The 20070-nt window shown below is 34.2% G+C and overlaps 1 protein-coding gene and 1 non-coding gene across 2 annotated transcripts; one reads left to right on the top strand and one right to left on the bottom strand.

Annotated features, from left to right (window-relative positions):
- Positions 1 to 1813: 1813 nt before the first annotated feature.
- Positions 1814 to 19807, bottom strand: LOC117331763 (AUGMIN subunit 5-like). The gene is made up of 18 exons (XM_033890639.1): positions 19748 to 19807; positions 17602 to 17842; positions 15864 to 15926; positions 14901 to 14933; positions 14422 to 14603; positions 13865 to 14024; positions 13323 to 13419; positions 12624 to 12709; positions 12107 to 12271; positions 10033 to 10114; positions 9011 to 9165; positions 6729 to 6891; positions 6107 to 6187; positions 5504 to 5652; positions 4423 to 4540; positions 3575 to 3716; positions 3128 to 3260; positions 1814 to 2613 (listed from the first exon to the last, which is right to left on the bottom strand). Exons 2-18 carry the CDS (start codon positions 17724 to 17726, stop codon positions 2472 to 2474), a joined length of 2076 nt encoding a protein of 691 aa, XP_033746530.1. The 5' UTR covers positions 17727 to 17842; positions 19748 to 19807; the 3' UTR covers positions 1814 to 2471.
- Trnal-caa lies at positions 18395 to 18465 on the top strand. Its single transcript has one exon. It is a non-coding gene; the product is annotated as a tRNA-Leu (tRNA).
- Positions 19808 to 20070: the final 263 nt, after the last annotated feature.

The following is a 20070-nucleotide window of genomic DNA, read 5'->3' as shown; positions in this document are numbered from 1 at the left end:
ACACTAGGTACTGGAGTGAACACTGAGTACTGGAGTGGACACTGGGTACTGGAGTGAACACTAGGTACTGGAGTGAACACTGGGTACTGGAGTAAACACTAAGTACTGGAGTGACACTAGGTACTGGAGTGACACTTGGTACTGGAGTGAACACTGAGTACTGGAGTGGACACTGGGTACTGGAGTGGACACTGGGTACTGGAGTGGACACTGGGTACTGGAGTGAACACTAAGTACTGGAGTGGACACTGGGTACTGGAGTGGACACTGGGTACTGGAGTGAACACTAAGTACTGGAGTGAAAATGAGGTACTGGAGTAACACTAGGTACTGGAGTGACACTGGGTACTGGAGTGGACACTGGGTACTTGAGTGAACACTGGGTACTGGAGAAGGCATTAAAGTACAGGAGTGACACTGGGTACTGGAGAGAACATTAGGTAATAAAGGTCAAGGTCATTCATTTGAACAAATTTGTAGCCCTTCACCCCAGCATGCTACAGGCCCAATATCAAGACCCTGGGCCTTTAGGTTATTGAGAAGAAGTTGTTTGAAGAAGATTATAGCCTATTTGACCCATGTGACCTTGAATGAAGGCCAAGGTCATTCATTTGAACAAGCTTGGTAGCCTTTCACCCCAGCATGCCACAGGCCCAATATCAAGTCCCTGGGCCTCTTGGTTATTGAGTACTCCTATAACATAAGAGGTCGCAGGTCGGCTCTTTTTTCTATCAGATATGATTCTGCCGACTGTGACCTCTTATTTCCTAAGTACTAATTCTTTGATGCAGCTTGCGTTTGAAATCCAAATGCAACGAAATATGCTTGAAAAACCACTTAGTGGTTGACAGGTCATTACAATGATGTCTACGCACCATTCAAGCAATATATATGTCACAGACACAAATATATAGTATAATCCAGTAAAAAATACACAAAATACATGTCAATACATGTCAATGCCATTGTAGCACTTTTCTAGTCGGCTTTAAAAATGGCTGCCTAAAGGTTGATACAGTCCTGGGTATTTCAAACGGAACAAAATGATACAGATTTTGTTGTATTCCTCCTGTAGGACATAGCTTGTAATCCATTTTTGTATTAACTGGCAAATCATGTGGTATTTCTACTTTCACTACCGGCATATTGTCTTCTTGAGCTCTGCTTCGCTTCAGAAGAAGTAAACTTCAAAAAAATAATTTGTGTGCTTGCTACAAAATTATTCTCATTTAATCATGGGATTATGGAAAGGAATATATATTGGACCCTGTTGATCATTTAAATGTATGTTGACACACTATATTTTTTTCAAAATACGATCTTGAAAAATTTCATCGTCAGCATCGGGAAAATCAGCTATGGGCAGTTAGAGGTAATTACACGGCACCTGTCAAAATTATCTTGCCGTGTAAAACCTCTAACATTGTTGGAGTAGGTTTTGAGCAGAAGGTGAAGATTTTAGCCTATTTGACCCATGTGATCTTGAATGAAGGTCGAGGTCATTCATTTTAACAAACTTTGCAGCCCTTCAGCCCAGGATACTACAGGCCCAATATCAAGTCCCTGGGCCTCTTGGTTATTGAGAAGAAGTTGTTGAAATGACAGACACAACTTCATATCATGATCATAATGTATACCGAGTTTGAAAGGTGTTGGAGTTTACGCCGGGCGGATGGAGGGACATACATTTACAACACCAAACCATAATACTCCAGTCAAATTTGACAGGCACATAAAAATCAATAACATACTCTTATAATGACCACTTATAAAATCAAAAGTTACACAGAAAAGAAAAGAGGTGGAGCACAAAAGAACTTCTTCTTGATACAAAATATTTTTTATTCACTTTAAATTCAAAAGACATAATTAGTTCAAATGTTTGAAGGGTGGTAATAGCATAAGTATGTTAAATAATTAATTAATGTTTAATTTTAATGTATCAAAACCTACAACAGCCATTTCAAGTTATCAATAATAACTCTTTGTCGGAGATGTAGCACCTTTAAGTGTCCATACACTTTTGAGAGAAACACAGCACCCATCTCCTAAGTTTTACCATTACTTGATCAACAGTAAAAATCATATCTTACTCTACACTCCTGTTCTGTAAACTACACACTGCTACATCAGCTGAGTGTACAAGTAGTTTACAGGAGTGAGTGCACCTTAATGTATAACTTAATGAGACTGTTGATTCAGGAACTACAGAAAATCTATAATTACTAAATGAGATGTTCCTTACAATGTACATCTGACGGTGATCAAAATAAGAAATTCAGGCTAAAAATGCAGTTACCATACATTCATACATAACTACTCTGAGAATTTAAGATATATGTCATTTTACATCTAATACATGAAGACTTTGAAGGAAATGAAATAAAAGGCAACATTCAATAACAATTCATAACAACACAGTAATTTTTTAAAGTGTCTGATCAGTTGCCAATGCATGTAGCACCAAAGCATCACTTTTTATTTTGGTCCATGTTCTGAAGCATAGCCTGTCGCAACTTGGTAACGACGACATTCCAGCGGTTCCGCCATTGCTGCAGATTGTGTTGGTCCACTTGTACCCAGGGTACAGTGGCCTGGGCTGGCTGTTCCCACCTTTTCAAAGAAGATTCAAATAGATCATTAACAATAAAGAATCTTTTGCAAAATATCTAGTAATCAGAGTTTACATGTAGTATTTAAAACTACAGTGAACTACTTAATATTAAATGTTTTTTAGTCCTTCACACAAATTCACAGTTACATACCTGGCCGTACTAAATCAAATTTGTTTCACAAAATCCCCCCTCCCCCCCTCCAAAAAAAATTCCCAAACATCAACGTCAAAAACGTCAATTAAGAAAAAAAAAAAAAAAAATTTTCACAAATTTAATTCATACCATCATTGTAAAACCAAATAAAAACATTCATGTTAAATATTGAACCAAAAACATTCACTGTTATCTGAATTAACAGTAGACCACTTGTAATAACACGCTTAGACAATAGTTTCAGAAATGTACAAGGTATACTCCTCATCAGCTAAGTAACAGGCCAGTTGGACATATCAACTGAAAGTCTGTAAAATTGTATTTTTAGTTATTTACAGTATAAGTAGTTGTTTACTCACCAGTCCTGTACAGTCTGATTTGCAGTGCTTGCCCCAACTAAACACCTCTGTGCTCTTTCAATTCGGTCTTGAATGACAGGAAGTAGTTTATCCATCTGCTTCCTGTCATGCTCGCTGATGTCTTTACAAAGGTCTGAATTAAAGAATCGGTTCAAAAATGATACCTTTCCTGGTATATCAACCTATACTCACTACCCTGATCAATGTCTTACTTGCTGAGAACACAGTATGAACCAAATGGTAACCATGGAAACCAGTATAAACTGATGAGTTCCCTGGTCAAGGTCTTACATACTTTACAAGTTTGCACCACCTGACCACCCCAATATAAGTATTATATCACCACAGAATAATCAATGTTCTATACATCCACAGCATGTTGTGACCAGCTCATTCAACACAAACAAAGAGTTTCGCAAGTTACACCTGCCGACTAATTTGACCTACCTATGATGACCTCTACAGCATCTTTGTCGCCTTTCTTTGTTCCAAAATGATGGAGCATGTTGTCATGGTGATCTAACAGTAATGAGATATTCCTGGATCTGGACTTTTCCCCGAGACAATGTGACATTATCACCTCTGGTCCCTGTAACAGACCATTACTCCAGCTGAAACTCTCAGACACAACTATTGAAATAGGCTTCATTTGAAATATGTATCATTTGAAATATGTGTCATTTGAAATTTCAAACGATTACAGAGGTTAATCTAGACCAATTTTACAACCAAAAAGTATTCCTCACAGATGCTGTTTTCGCCTTTGAATAAAAGCGAATTCCCCATCAAGCAAAAATGCCATAAAATAGGGGAAAATTCTCCAAAACAGGGGAAATACCAAATTTTTATGAAATATGTAAAAATTATTGCAAAGAATAGATGAAAAATGTAAAGTTAAAAGAATAATTCAAAATTCTAAATATCATAATGGGTTGTACATGTATTCCTCAAATCCTTGATTAACACCTGGATTTTGATTCTGAGTGATGTACATGAAAAGGAATTCAAAATCCTCTGATGATATTCGTCTAATTCAAGATCAATACCATGGTTAGAAAAGCAAACTGATATAAAAGGGTAAACTATGGATCAGCCTAAAAATTACATTTTCTACATTCAGTTTCCCAATTAAACAGGACAGCACAATATCAAGCATACAAAAACAAAGAAAATTTGCCCATCCCAATGTGAAGTCATTACAATATCAAACTCAGGTTTACGAGCAACCAAAGGCTCAGTATGGCAACAATGAATTCCATTATCATTATTTAAATAGCATTCCAACAGTTATGTACCAGGTAAGCAGGAAACTGTAGGCAATGGAAGACATCTTGTAAGGCCTGGCGAGATGCTATGGCAACCTGGTTTGTTGTCTGGTTTATTGACAAGTCCATTACAGCAACTTTGAAAGGACTGGAACATAAAAACAGTGAAAATATTTTGGTACGGCGAATCCAGAAACTAAATGCAAAATTCAACCAATGACCAAAACATATGAAAAGTTGGAAAATAAAAGCAAACTGAACAGGGCCTCATATAAGTAGTGTTATGTGATTATCTAATTATATACATATATTTAAAAATAATACTTGGTCAAGCATGATCTTCGACCCTAAATTTTAACTGATGACTACTGCAATGAAATCATGTGTATGGTATGAAGACCTGACATTCTGAACACAAGATATCTTACACTAGCTCTATATTTTGACCCTAAATTTTGACTGATGACTACTGCAATGTAATCATGTGTAGACATTGATTCCGGTATTATGGTACTATGACCTGAAATTCTGAACACAAGATATCTTGTACACAAGCTTTATATTTAGAAAGTGTCTATTAAAGTGCAACCTTTGGCTATAAACTTGACAGATGATCACCAAAATCAGGTGTAGAACTTGATGGTGGAATGGTAATACAGTGTAAATTTGGACTAAATGTCTTGAGTTTGTGAGATTTCTTGAATCCAAGCTTTGTGTGGATGTATGCATGCATAGGTACAAAAATTAATTTTACTTCTACTGAGTATGAAAATTTAAATGACTTTCCATTTTGGTGGTGTAGTATTGATGTTTGGACCCAAACAGTACTCAAAATATCAGCATCACTTGCTATCAATAAATATATGGCTTAACCAAATCTGTGATAGATGGCAAGACAAGATGACAACTTGATTCCTGTATTACACCTTCACTTTGTGGTGGGGATATATTAACAAAAGCACCCACCACTGTATGATCTTTATTGGTGCTCTGTAGTATTGATCTTTACTCTACTTTTACATTCTTTCTTCTTTCCTTTTAATAATCTGATGCTAAGGAAAACCTTCATATAAAACCTAAGGAAGATCTAAGAACTCTGGTCAGCATTTACCTGTCAGCCTGACTGGAGAATAGCAAACAAGGAAGGGTCAGTCCAACAAATTTGTCCATTTCACTGACCATACATCCATGAAGGCCATTAGCTAAGGACTTTGCTTCCAATTGATGTGAGAGAAGTGATCGCTGAATATACTGCTGTATCTAAAAACAACATAAATTTATGTCTTAGTCTAGGGTAAATATTATGGTTGGCAAATTAAATACACATATGATCGGGGTCAATATCACAAACATCATGTGATCCATTAAGTTTATATCCTTATATTCAACAAGCACTTTAATGCAAAGCTTCTGTTTAAAGTATTCTAAATACTATCTATAAAATCTGCAGGAGATTTTTTTTAATTGACTGAACTTCCCTGGTTGTAATGGTTTGGGTTTCCATACAATTTGCAGGAAAAAATCTTTTTTCTAAATGACTTATCTCCCTTTTTAGTTACATGTAATACTTTGGTTTCCATAAAATTTACAGGAAAACTTTCTTTTCCTTTTTTAATTGACTTACCTCCCTTTGTTATTATACTTTCATAATTGACTTTACTGTCATTGTTACTTATAATATTTTTGCCTCTATAAAATCTGCAGAAAGACTTACCTCCCTTTGTTGTTCATCAAGCCTTGATTTTGCATTTGCATTTTGTTTAATAAGAACACGGATTAAGTTCTGTTTTTTATCCTGAAAAATTAAATTAGCCAAGTTTGAAATAAACATATGGTATAGCTAATTATATTATGGACAAAAGGTATTGTGTTTTAATGGTAGCAACTTAGTACATGTGTATAGATATTTCAATACCGATAAACATATATAAAGCAAAATAAAATTAATACATGTATTGTATGAAGTGAAATATTGAGACAGAACCACATGTGGTCAAAGAAAAGATTAACAAATGTTAATGTTACTTAAAAGCTCAGATCTTGTCTTTGAGTAAACATATTTCTGTATTTATTTATATCTTTAATTTTACTTGATCTTTATCACCAAAAGAGAGATCTACCTGTTCAGTAGCCAAAAGTGGATGAAATGTATCAATATACAATTATAAAATTTGGCCATTTATAGCCACTGACGAACTTAAGATACTGACATTGGTTTCAGCGTTAGAAATTCATTTTTTCTTTATAATTTGAATGCTATTTTATTCCACCGCTGTTCCTGAAAAGGGGGATTCTGTAGTTATTGAATGGTTTTAATGTGTGGGATGCAAACTCACAGCAATCTGTCTGAAGTCCTGTATTTTCTGGTATTTCACCATCAACATATCCTTGTCTCGAAGGGACTTGACAATCTTCTCCTTCAGTGTTTCGGCCTCATCTATACAGCAAGTCAGGGCAGCACGCTTGCCTGAGAGCTCTAACTCGTACTCAATCAGCTCTCTAGTTCAGGGCAACAGAAAAATAAGGTATATCTTTTTTTGTTTTTAAAAGTTAGTTAAACAAGGAGCTGCAAAAGCATGGCATCATCCCCCACGCCCACCTGTTGGTGTGAAAACCCAAATATGAAACATATATATCAACTTTATTTTAAGAGTTTATATGTTGATGCAGACCCCATGTGTGTTTAATATGAAAAGGCTCAACAAGGGCACTAACTTATATATATAGAATATGGTGTCTTTGTGTAGTTGAGTGGAACACGGCTTTGAAGTTGAAGCCTGGAAAGAGAGTAAACAGAAATTTTGTGTTTTTTACTTGTTTCTGTGGGATCAATGGGCATATTTTTACATCAGGATTGTGTTCATCTCTTGATCTTGATGCCCAGCAAAATTATATATGGTTATGGGGTGGGGATATGAACGGTTTCAAAGACGTAACAAAATAAACAAGTATTCAAGGGTGGGAAAAAACCTCAGAACCTATTTTTACAACATGAATGTGTTTATCTTCTGATTCCCAGCAATGCTATACACCTACTGTATATGGTTAGGGGTTGGGGATCTCAATAGTTTCAAAAATATAAGAAGTCCTTTATAGCAATATAGTCAGGGGGGAGGTGGGGGGAGTCAACCACCTAGGGATGCTTCCTAGCAATTTTGGTTAAATTCTGATCAGCGGTTAAGAAGAAGAAGTCAAATAAAATAAGCTCACCTTGGTCCTTTGGACCAGGTGAGCTAAAAATGAAATGTCAATTATGAAAAGGAAATTTAATTTTATCAATCAAATGCACAGCTCTAGTTATCTCCATGGCAAATCTACTAATCATGAATTTGTTTCCATGTTAAATAACATGCCCTAATAACTGGACTTTCAAAATTCAAACGTGTAAAAATAGTGTTTTTTTCCAAAATGTACAATGTAAATGTTCTTAAGAACTGATATTGATTACAGTTGAATATAATGTTTTTCACTCCAAATATACACCTAGTATACTACCTATGCATGCCATGACATTTAATACTGCCATTTGTGTTCCTGACTGTGTGTAATTACCTAGCCTTCTTTAGACTTTCTGTTTGATTGTGTGTAATTACCTAGCCTTCTTTAGACTTTCTGTTTGATTGTGTGTAATTACCTAGCCTTCTTTAGACTTTCTGTCTGTTTGATTGTGTGTAATTACCTAGCCTTCTTTAGACTTTCTGTCTGTTTGATTGTGTGTAATTACCTAGCCTTCTTTAGACTTTCTGTCTGTTACATTGTGTGTAATTACCTAGCCTTCATTAGACTTTCTGTCTGTTTGATTGTGTGTAAATTACCTAGCCTTCTTTAGACTTTCGTTCTGTTTGATTGTGTGTAATTACCTTAGCCTTCTTTAGACTTTCTGTCTGTTACTTGTGTGTAATTACCTAGCCCTTCTTTAGACTTTCTGTCTGTTTGATTGTGTGTAATACCTAGCCTTCTTTTAGACTTTCTGTTTGATTGTGTGTAATTACCTAGCCTTCTTTTAGACTTCTGTCTGTTTACATTGTGTGTAATTACCTAGCCTATTCTATAGACTTTTCTGTCTGTTTGATTGTGTGTAATTACCTAGCCTTCTTTAGACTTTTCTGTTGATGTGTGTAATTACCCTAGCCTTCTTTTAGACTTTCTGTCTGTTGATTGTGTGTAATTACCTAGCCTTCTTTAGACTTTCTGTCTGTTTGATTGTGTGTAATTACCTAGCCTTCTTTAGACCTTCTGTCTGTTACATTGTGTGTAATTACCTAGCCTTCTTTAGACTTTCTGTCTGTTTGATTGTGTGTAATTACCTAGCCTTCTTTAGACTTTCTGTCTGTTTGATTGTGTGTAATTACCTAGCCTTCTTTAGACTTTCTGTCTGTTTGATTGTGTGTAATTACCTAGCCTTCTTTAGACTTTCTGTCTGTTTGATTGTGTGTAATTACCTAGCCTTCTTTAGACTTTCTGTCTGTTTGATTGTGTGTAATTACCTAGCCTTCTTTAGACTTTCTGTTTGATTGTGTGTAATTACCTAGCCTTCTTTAGACTTTCTGTCTGTCTGAGTGTGTGTAATTACCTAGCTTTCTTTAGACTTTCTGTCTGTTTGATTGTGTGTAATTACCTAGCCTTCTTTAGACTTTCTGTCTGTTTGAACACTTTTTTCAACTGGTCATCAATCTTTTGTCTCACAGTGTGTAGCTGGTCGTCCAGATCCCATGTCTCATTCTCATGTCTCTGTGTCTCTATAAATCTCTGGATTTGTTTAAGCTGACTTTCCTTCAAAAGGCAAACGCTGACATTGGTTTTGATATATTCCAAGCCAATTATGAAAAGACTTGTTAGCTTTAAGAATATTTTCAAAATTCACATAATTATTTTGTGGCCTTCTGATCGTCATCCTGAATCCATTAATTTCAACATTTTTGTAGATATTATAATTAATGGATCAATTTTGCGATAACTTTCCAAAACTTTCTTAATATCTGAATAAATAGAAAATTAGACACTTAAATTAAAAAAATTCCTAGCATATCCACAATTTGTTTCTATGAAACTTTTTCATAATGACAAAACATGCAGAGAGATCAAATCTGTGCTATATGTTTTATAATGTATAACATGAAATATCTGAGTGTACTTTCTTTCATGGTTTGGAGCTGTCAAATTATTTCATATGTACAAACTTTCGTAGTACATGTATTATAATTATGCAACAATAATATAACAAAGATACATACAACGATATTTATTGTATTTATATTGGTGGTTCCATAGCAACCACGATAGCAATGAAAGTTTATACACTACGAATGTTTCATGTTATACAGAATGAAAGTTTATCATCAAGTTTTAAAACACTAGGAACTTTAGAAGTTTTCATTTATATGTATAATTATGACATTTAAAATTTATAATATATGTCTCAGTATTACCTGTTTAATACTTTGATTTTTTTTAACCAACATCATCATTTAATCATTTAACGCTATAGATTATTTCAATCAAATAGAAGAATTTATCAAGACTGACATTTATAGTTGGTGTCACCAAGCACAAAAGAAGTGCCTGATGGTATGGTGTATGAACTGAAACATACTATGGTAGTAGTTTATCAGTGATTCAGCATCATAGACATGTGCTTACCTCTAATAGCTGGTGGACACTTTGTAACAGGGATGGTGGGGTGGAAAGATTGGTCATTTCCCCCGGCTTCTCATACTTAAAACTGAAAATAAAGAGGAAATATTTTTACATTTTCTTTTTGCTGTGTCATTATCCCACTGGTATAATGTAATTCATACCTGTAAATGGTGTTAGATATCAAAACAAGAGGCCCACAGGCCTTAACGGTCACCTGAGTTTTGAAATATATTTATTTAATTGACCCTTTTAAGCCCAGCCCATTAGCCGAGGGGGTCAGTCAGGGCCAACATGTGCATACGATCAAGCTTCGTCTCAGGTGACCTTATAAAAATTCAAATGCAACTTGGGGTTTTGAATGGTATTTTTTCCATTCTAAGTCTCTGTTATAAATTATTATAAATTTTTCAGGTACTGGTATTACATGATTAAAATAAATATGCTGTTCAGACAAAAATCAAATACTGAAATAACAAAGTGGAATACCTTTTGCAAAACAGTTGAATCAAAACGCTGTTCAGACAAAATCAAATACTCATTTAAACTAAGGCCAGTGACTTTTGTAAAAATAGCTGAATCTAATTGCTGTTTAGGGAAACAGTCACATATAATGACTATAAAACTAAAGCCTACCAAGCTTCAAATTAATTGATTTAAAACAACGTTAATAGAAGTTCTCTAGACATTATTCAATTTAATACATATCTCCAGACACAATTCAATTTAATACATATATGTACTAGAAATAAGCAAAGGAGAATAACTTTTGCAAAAATTGTTGAATCAAGATTCCATACAGGGAAACATAACTATGTATCATGAATTTAAAGCCTATGAAGTTTTAAAGAAATCCGTCGGAAAATGTAGGAGATCTCCGGACAAAAAAAATCAAATACTGAAATAGATAATGGGGAATAACATTCACAAAAATAGTCGTTCAGGGAAATACACCTACAAAATTGTAATACATGTACATACCACGCTTCGAAGAGATTTTTGGAAAACTGTACAATAAAAGTTATTGCTGGATGGATGTCATACCATAATACTCCCATCAAATTTGACAGGTGTATTAAAATGATGGCCTACAAGATCTGAATAAGAAAACAACACTCTCCTGCCAGACCTATCTTATTTATTACATTACGAGGTTCAGACCTATTTTTTCTATTACATTACGAGGTTCAGACCTATATATATCTTATTTATTACATCATGAGGTTCAGACCTATCTTATTTATTACATTATGAGGTTCAGACCTATCTTATCTATTACATTATGAGGTTCAGACTAATCTTATTTATTACATTATGAGGTTCAGACCAATCTTATTTATTACATTATGAGGTTCAGACCTATCTTATTTATTACATTATGAGGTTCAGACCTATCTTATTTATTACATTATGAGGTTCAGACCTATCTTATCTATTACATTATTAGGTTCAGACCAATCTTATTTATTACATTATGAGGTTCAGACCTATCTTATTTATTACATTATGAGGTTCAGAACTATCTTATTTATTACATTATGAGATTCAGAACTATCTTATCTATTACATTATGAGGTTCAGACCTATCTTATTTATTACATTATGAGGTTCAGACCTATCTTATTTATTACATTATGAGGTTCTGACCAATCTTATTTATTACATTATGAGATTCAGACCTATCTTATTTATTACATTATGAGGTTCAGACCAATCTTATTTATTACATTATGAGGTTCAGACCAATCTTATTTATTACATTATGAGGTTCAGAACTATCTTATTTATTACATTATGAGGTTCAGACCTATCTTATTTATTACATTATGAGGTTCAGAACTATCTTATTTATTACATTATGAGGTTCAGACCTATTTTATTTATTACATTATGAGGTTCAGACCAATCTTATTTATTACATTATGAGGTTCAGACCTATCTTATTTATTACATTATGAGGTTCAGACCTATCTTATTTATTACATTATGAGGTTCAGACCTATCTTATTTATTACATTATGAGGTTCAGACCTATCATATTTATTACATTATCAGGTCTTGTCTCCTAAGTAAGTCTCACCGTAAGCGTTCTGCATCTTTGCGAAGATCAATGGAGCTTGTCTTGTCACGGAGAGTGAGACTAGACTCCTGTGTGTTTACCAATATGGAGGAGTAGGTCTGTTGTACAGAGAATTCTCGGAGAACATTCTCCACTTCACTCCATAGTAACTCTTTCTTGCGTTGACTAAAATTGTAAAAGCCAGCAATATATACACAAAAATTTTATAGCAATGCAAATAATAGAGCTTTACTGTTTACACTTGGTTTTCAGAAATCTGAAGGGTCAAAACAGATGTAAAACAGTCATGTTAGGATTAAGAAAATACTCTCAAGAGTTTATTGTGGGATATCAAATTAATGTAACAGTTGAGGATGATTTTTTTCATCGACTTGACATCATGAAGATGCCTGAATTTTTTTTTACTTTTTTTACCTACTAACAGACTGTTTGTGTTCTATTTACTTTTCTTTGTGTATTCAACATTGGAGTTCATAAATAAGATATATTTAGTATACCCATTGTATCAAATACTCACATGGCAGTTTTTTCTGTGTCATAAGACCCCTGTAGGAGAGTGTTCAGAAAAAGTCCCACTGAATCACATGTTTCCCTCGCCTTTTTCTGTAAAACAATTGTTTCTCATTATGTTACTAACAATCAATTAACATTTTACATTCAATACCTTTTCTGTTACTTTCAACATCATTGAACTCCAATATCGTGTGTCTTTGTTGTTGTAATGTACTTAAGCATTCATTTTTTATCTAAAGCTGTAGCTTTTAAGTTGTTCTATGTCGTACATATGAATCAAGACTTACAAAATATACCCAAATCCTATCAAGTGTCCGTTGCATGAAAAAGACTTTAAAAATTATCTATGCCACCAACTTCAGCTAGCTAAAGGTCTCTGTTTGATTATTTGTCATGACACGCTACAAGGTACCGTACCCATCACAGTTTTCTCCTCGTGTAATCCTCTAAAATTGTTGAAGCACATGCCACCATATCTTTATACAAGTTCTCATTGAAAAAACTGCTGATGTATATAGATGAACGTCAGTTTTAAAAGGTATATGTATTAAATGAGAAAAAAAACATTTTATATACAATAGATATTGTTTATTCCAATAGTTAACAGATTTACTGTTACAGAGAACCCTGTCTAGATATGAAACAGTTGAATGCATTGCAGTAACAGACTTCTAACAAGTCAAAACATAAAATATTAACTAACACTGCATCTTGTCTCAAGCCCTGAAGTGTTACTGTAGTGGTCATCGTCTGTAGAGCTATGCTTGCGACTGTAGTATTCATCAGACTCAGTAGCTTTGCTGTCAATGAAAACAAATTTATATGCAGATGTTTATAAACAACAGTTCATAACAAGACAACAGACCACACACATAGATTTGAATAGCCAACCATCAGATGGTGGGCTAGAAAACAGATCATCTGGCCTCTCGTACTCTCCTCTTTTGTTCGCAAGATTTTTGGGAGGTTTTGGAGGTGGAGGAAAGCCAGGTACCCGGGGAAAAGCCACCGGCCTACGGCCAGTACCAGACAACTGCCCTTATGTGGATGTTGAACTCATGACCCAGAGGTGGAGGGCTAGTGATAAAGTGTCTCAATTAAGATATTAAGAAACATTCAAATATATTTCCTCGTATCATGAATTGTGAATTATTGTTTTGAGAAATACATTTATATATATCCGATCGCAGATTTTTATTAAGGAATCAATAATCAGCTTTCTCTGTGACATAAGTAAACACCTACTTTGCTCTGCTTGTGATGTGGTGTATACGGCGGTTGACTCTGTGAGATAACTCCTCATACATGTGATTAGTATTCTGTCCCTGTATGTTGAAAGCCTGGAACAGGGCCGACTTTCTATGTAGGTCTGTTAATGCTGAACATGCCAGAGAATAGCTTCTTTCTATGAAGGAGGAAAATTGGAAAAGTATAGGCATGTTTAAATCATGTAGAAAACATATCAATTTGCTTTTACTTTGCACATGTTACAGTTTATAAACTTAATAAATTGCAGACCAGTAATCTAGGAGTGTGCATTATGCAGAAATGGATTTCCAAATTCAGTTCACAAAATAAATAATACAGTACACCATTAAAACTCTTGGCATTTTTTTTACACACAACACAAAGTTCCAAATCAAATGCACATGGGATGCTAAAGCACCATATCACAGGATTAACATAGACAGGTACTAAATACAACTAATCCTGTGCCTTTGAGTTTCTGTTTGTATCTTGCAGAACATGAAGGAAAATTGGTTGCCAAAAATATATATTATGAATTGAATTTGAACACTTACGTGTGTCTGATAGTTCTTGTTGCTGTCTTTTTAAGTCGTTTTCCAAGTGATTCAGATCTGTGATGATGTTAGTTACTTCTCCTGCTAGTCTAACTCGCTTATCCAACAAATTTTGTCGCTCACTGTCATATTTTTCATCGGATTTAAAACGAACTTTGTAGGTCCTTTTTTTCCTTCCTTTTCTTATTTTCAGTTAAAGAATTCAATTTAACAGATTTTAACTTAATTTTCCCTTTAAAATCATTATAATCGCAATGGAATTTTATAATATACATTTTAACACTATTTTTGTGATTTCATTGCGATTAAAATGATTTTAAAGGGAACAAATCTGATTTCTGGATACCAGACACACATCTTTACATGTAACCCAAATTACCTCATCTGCCAACAAATATGGTATCATGGTACAGTTCTTAACTCAAGTATTAATTGCACTGGTGCCCCATAGCACTTTGAAAATATATGATCAAGGATACAAAGTTAAATTTCCCTGCACTTCTTTTACAGTTCTGAAAGAAATAAACAGAGACGTTGAATAAATGTTCTACTGTTGGTGATACTTTTCTATAATATCACATAGACTGTATGTCCCTATAGTAATTATAAACACATATTTTCAAACACTCTATTAGTGCTCTGTTTTATGTAATGACATTAGTGATGTTGATAAACAGTTGTGCAGTGTAGATGTATTTAAAAAGAAATACATTATAATGTTTTACAGTAAGTAGCCAGTGTACATGCACCATGTCTAAATAAGTGACCCTGTAAAATAAAAGATATTATTACTACTCCTAGAAATCAATGTATTTGAAAAATTAGAACTTTGCTAGAAAAAACATTTAGTATTTTCCTTATTTTGAAGAGTCTCATATATATATATACAATATTTAGCGGGGCATATTAAATTATACCATGTAATAATCTTCAGTCTACATGTATATATCTCTTCTGCAATGATTCATTCAAAATAACCACATGCAGTATGATAAGTTATTGAGCTGTCACACACAATATAATTCTGGACTTGACTCATGTACATCCTGTACCAACTGTACATCCTGTACCGACTGTACATCCTGTACCAATTGTACATCCTGTACCAACTGTACATCCTGTACCAACTGTACATCCTGTACCGACTGTAAATCCTGTACCAACTGTACATCCTGTACCAATTGTACATCCTGTACCAGTTTCAATGTTTTCTGTGCCATCATTGACAGATTTTTTTAGGTAATGGTTTACCACCTACATAACACTGCCCATTATTGCTAGATTTCATCTCATAGACTGTAGTCAGTGTTCTGTTGGCTTTTTGACAGACACTTTAAAAATTCTAAGAATCAATATAAGATTTCTGAAAAAAGATTAATGGAGATCACTGAACAGCTACGTGTACATTTTAAGGTTGAGTTCCATCTAAACAAAGGACTTACTGTGCACTGTAAACATGAGATGTAACAAACTTCCATATGTCTTTCATCTGTCCACGACATACGCTGAAACGAAACAAATAAGCTAATGGTTAAATACTGTAGTTACATACATGTACGTGATCATGATAATGGAATAATTAAAAAGACATATTTTTTCTAGACTTCTGTTACATAATTTCTAGTGATTAAATACAATGGTACTTGGAGTACTTTCATATGAAAATAAGATATCATTCATGAATATGTATAAACAAAATTTTCATATACAGAAAAACAAATGCATTATATATACAATTAATGAAATTACCATTAAAATCCTTATTCATAATGAGCTATTAAGTATACATTGTATATACACAAATTTAGTTCAAATGATTCTGACTTAGTGTTGAGAATCGGATGAGAAATCATAAAGTAATGGAAGATGTATAGTGAATGAGGTTTAATGTTATGGTGATCTGAATATCATTTTTTTTTTTATAAAATGTTTCATATTATAAAATATATTGCCTCAAGTTATCTTTTTAGTTGCTTTTTAAATATGCTACAGTTATTTCTGATAAATAATTTGGCCCTTCCTTTTAGAATGTGTTTACTATTAGATTAAATACTTATTCTTACATGCTTTATTAGTTATTACGATCCTCCTCATCATAAAGCACCACAGTCTTATGCTCATATGACCAAGGTTCATTATTTTTTTCATACTAAAAATGTTTTTCTACTGTATGTTATGTATTTAGATGTTTTTTTAACTTTTTCTAACTGAATTAAAAAAAAATGAAGATATCATCAAGCACAATTATCAGATGTATTATAGTATGTTTTTGTTTTCTTTTTTTCTTTAATTTTATATAAATATGTTATCATCCCCATATCAGATGTGACTTTTCTAGTTTCAATTTCAGTATATCACATGTTGTTAATGCAATGTCATGCATTGAATGGCCTAATGCTTCCTACACAGACAGGAAAATGCAGCTGTCTGTTACCTAATCATAATTATTCTCATATTTTCTTATTTTAGAAATGAATTTGAATTGTATGTCAGAGTTTTGTTGCTCATGAATTAGGGCTCGGAATGCCATGTTTGATGTTGGGCAACACAGACAATTAAGTTCATTTCTAGCCAATTACTAGACCTAAAAACACTCGAAATTTATTAAAATATGTTACACTTTTAAGTGAAATTAACAGTTCCAAAAGTTTTGATTATTTCAATAGTTACAGAGTTCACCATGGCTTCAGATCTTACTATGGAGGAACCTGCAGTGCCATTTTTTTCACACGCACCGGGATCCGCAAGACTGATAACAATTAATTAAAGGGAGATCATTTATTTACATAATTTATTTTTCTTTTCATTTACAAGGGAGATCATTTGCTGTACAGTAGTTATTTCCCTTTAAAAAAATGTTTTCAGAAATAATGATACCGGTAAACTATTTTTCCACTTGCAATCAAGTGTTTACTTTTTCATCAAAATCGAGCTAGGAGAACAATATTAGAATAATACATGATTTACAACTAACCTTTGACTATGATAAATATTTGACTGTTTTAACTTTTATTATACATCCCTCATTATACTTTTACTTTCACAGATTCACTGTACAGCACTGAATGGTCATACAGTAATCGTACCTCAAATAATTAATTTTAAAACTGAAGGATTAACCTCTTTACGATGTATCAAAAGACTAGTGTGAGCATACATAATATATATTCAATTTCTTACTCCTTAAAGTCATCTGCAGTAGGCTGGCGGACACCTACACCCTGTGGACGAAAACGCATCTCTTCCGTGGCCCATTTCTGTAACACCACAGCCAAATCCAAATCATCACGTCGGGTGGATGTCATCTTCCCAATTATTCCTTCTCAATAACACTTATATTCTCAACTTCAAGTTAAATCATTTCTGTTTCTTGTTGCACCAGGTCCATTTCAAACAGCAGTTTATGTTAATGGTTAGTCCCCTACAACAATAATGAATAATATATTTTATAAGTATTTAATAAAGCTTGATTTTGTTTGGTTTATTTTGCTTAATGTCTTATGATGTAATTAACAGCCAGGGTCATTTAAGGACGTGCCTGGTTTTGGAGGTGGAGAAAAACCGGAGTACCCAGAGAAAAACCACCAGCGGCAGCCTATGGTCAGTACCAGGCAACTGCTAGCTCTCCACATGGGTTTCGACCACCACGGCCCCATGAATAATATTCTATAGACCCCTGGGGATGTATATTATGTTCTAGCGGAACTGGACTGGGTCAATCATCGGCGACAAGGTAGCTCAGTGGTAGAGTGTCTGCCTAGAGTTCGGAGGGTCCCGGGTTCGAACCCCAGTATGGCTGCTTCATTTTCTCCTTCTCCTTTTACATAATTGGTTAGCTTGCATTGCCTACCCTTGTTTAAAGCATTGGGAGTTGCTTAGCAAGGTGATATCTGAACTTTGTGGTCTTCGGGGACGAAGTCTTGAAAAAAAGGAGGAAGGAATGTAGCGGAACTGGACTTGGTCAATCATCGGCGGCCAGGTAGCTCAGTGGTAGAGTGTCCGTCTCAAGTTCGGAGGGTCCCTGGTTCGAACCCAGTCTGGCTGCTACATTTTCTCCTTCTCCTGTTACAATTTAATATCCAATAACTATGGGGAGATTGCACATATGTTCAATTTATCACACAGAAAAAAAAATACAAATTACTATTCTTCCTTTTCATGAACTACCTGGGAGGAGGCTTATTACAGAATATAGGCCTGGTTCCAAAAGAAATGGAAGGGGGCTAGCTTATAGATTATTATTTTCCGAACAGTATGACATGCGCAATACCCTTAAACCAAGTATCTCAAGGATTAGTTGGATTTTAAAAGTAAAGAAGTTTTACTGATTTTAGTGTCAAACATTATTGGTTATACTAAGGTTTCTGATATTTTGTCAGCCTTTTATAAATTTGATATAAGATTACTATCAGGCTGCCTGCAGATAAAAGAATTTTGGAAAGGCCTATGAAATATCAGAAATAATAATAATAAAAAAAAAAAAAACTTTCAAAGGAATTAAACATCTCCAAAATTAAAATTGTAATTGATTAAATAATATTTTATATGTGCATTGGAGGTATTGGAAAAGAAGTAAACGGTAGATGTGTTAGATTTGCTAGGGGGCCATATATATGACACAGGTACTTGTGGACATGATTATGATGTTTCTAATTCAAATGTTTCATTATAGACGAGTAAATTATTGTATTACAATCGCATGCTTATTTATAAGGCCGAGGTACGATATTTTTTTTTAGAAATTAAGCATGCGATTGTAATACAATAATTTACTCGTCTATAATGAAACATTTGAATTAGAAACATCATAATCATGTCCACAAGTACCTGTGGACCTCAGGTGAAGATCCGCGGTTTTTGGCTCCCTATATAGCTACTCGTATTGGCTTGCACTATGGGAAGCTGAGTCATTGGCTGGTCAGTGCTGTCGTGATTGTGTCGATAAACCCATGACCAGCAAACTAAATTATAACAAGTATTGTCGGAGATAGAGCCACCACCACCACCACACACACACCGAGAAGCATGTTTATCAAGCCAATGAGAATACCCATATATTGATTCATGACCATGGACAAAAACAGAAAACGACGAGAGTATACGTAGGATACGGGCGGTTGAAACTCACAACCATCATCCTGTCGTGAGACAGGCCGAGACGCATCGAATTCGAATTATGACATTTCCTGGAATGTCAGTCAAATTACATTTAATCCACAGCAATGTAATAGTTGAATTCAAATCAATTTCAAATTTAACACGATATAAACATAGATAAATATATATAATTGACAGATATATGTCCTTAAGTTTTCAAAACTATTACCTGATGACACACAGAACTTGAAGTTAAAAATTCCGCCATCAATATACCGGAAGTAAAGGTGTACATTCTAATAGCTGACAGTGGTAGCTGCGTAGATCCGGAAAGTAGTTGCTAGCGTATACGTGTATACACAGGTGCCTGACTCGTTTTATAAAATAATAACATATAGAGTACATGTACTCTATATGCTATTATTTTATAAAAACGAGTCAGGCACCTTTGGTCAATACGTACTGTCATTTAAGCATTGAACGGCTTTCAGTTGGCATTCATAGTCAATATGAATGCCAACTGGACAGAGGCAAATTCAACATGAAGCGCGC

The sequence above is a fragment of the Pecten maximus genome, chromosome 7 (genome assembly GCF_902652985.1).
Source record: "Pecten maximus chromosome 7, xPecMax1.1, whole genome shotgun sequence".
Lineage (NCBI taxonomy): Eukaryota > Metazoa > Mollusca > Bivalvia > Pectinida > Pectinidae > Pecten > Pecten maximus.
The sequence above is the reverse complement of the archived record's forward strand: the minus strand, read 5'-3'. Positions and strand labels throughout refer to the sequence as shown.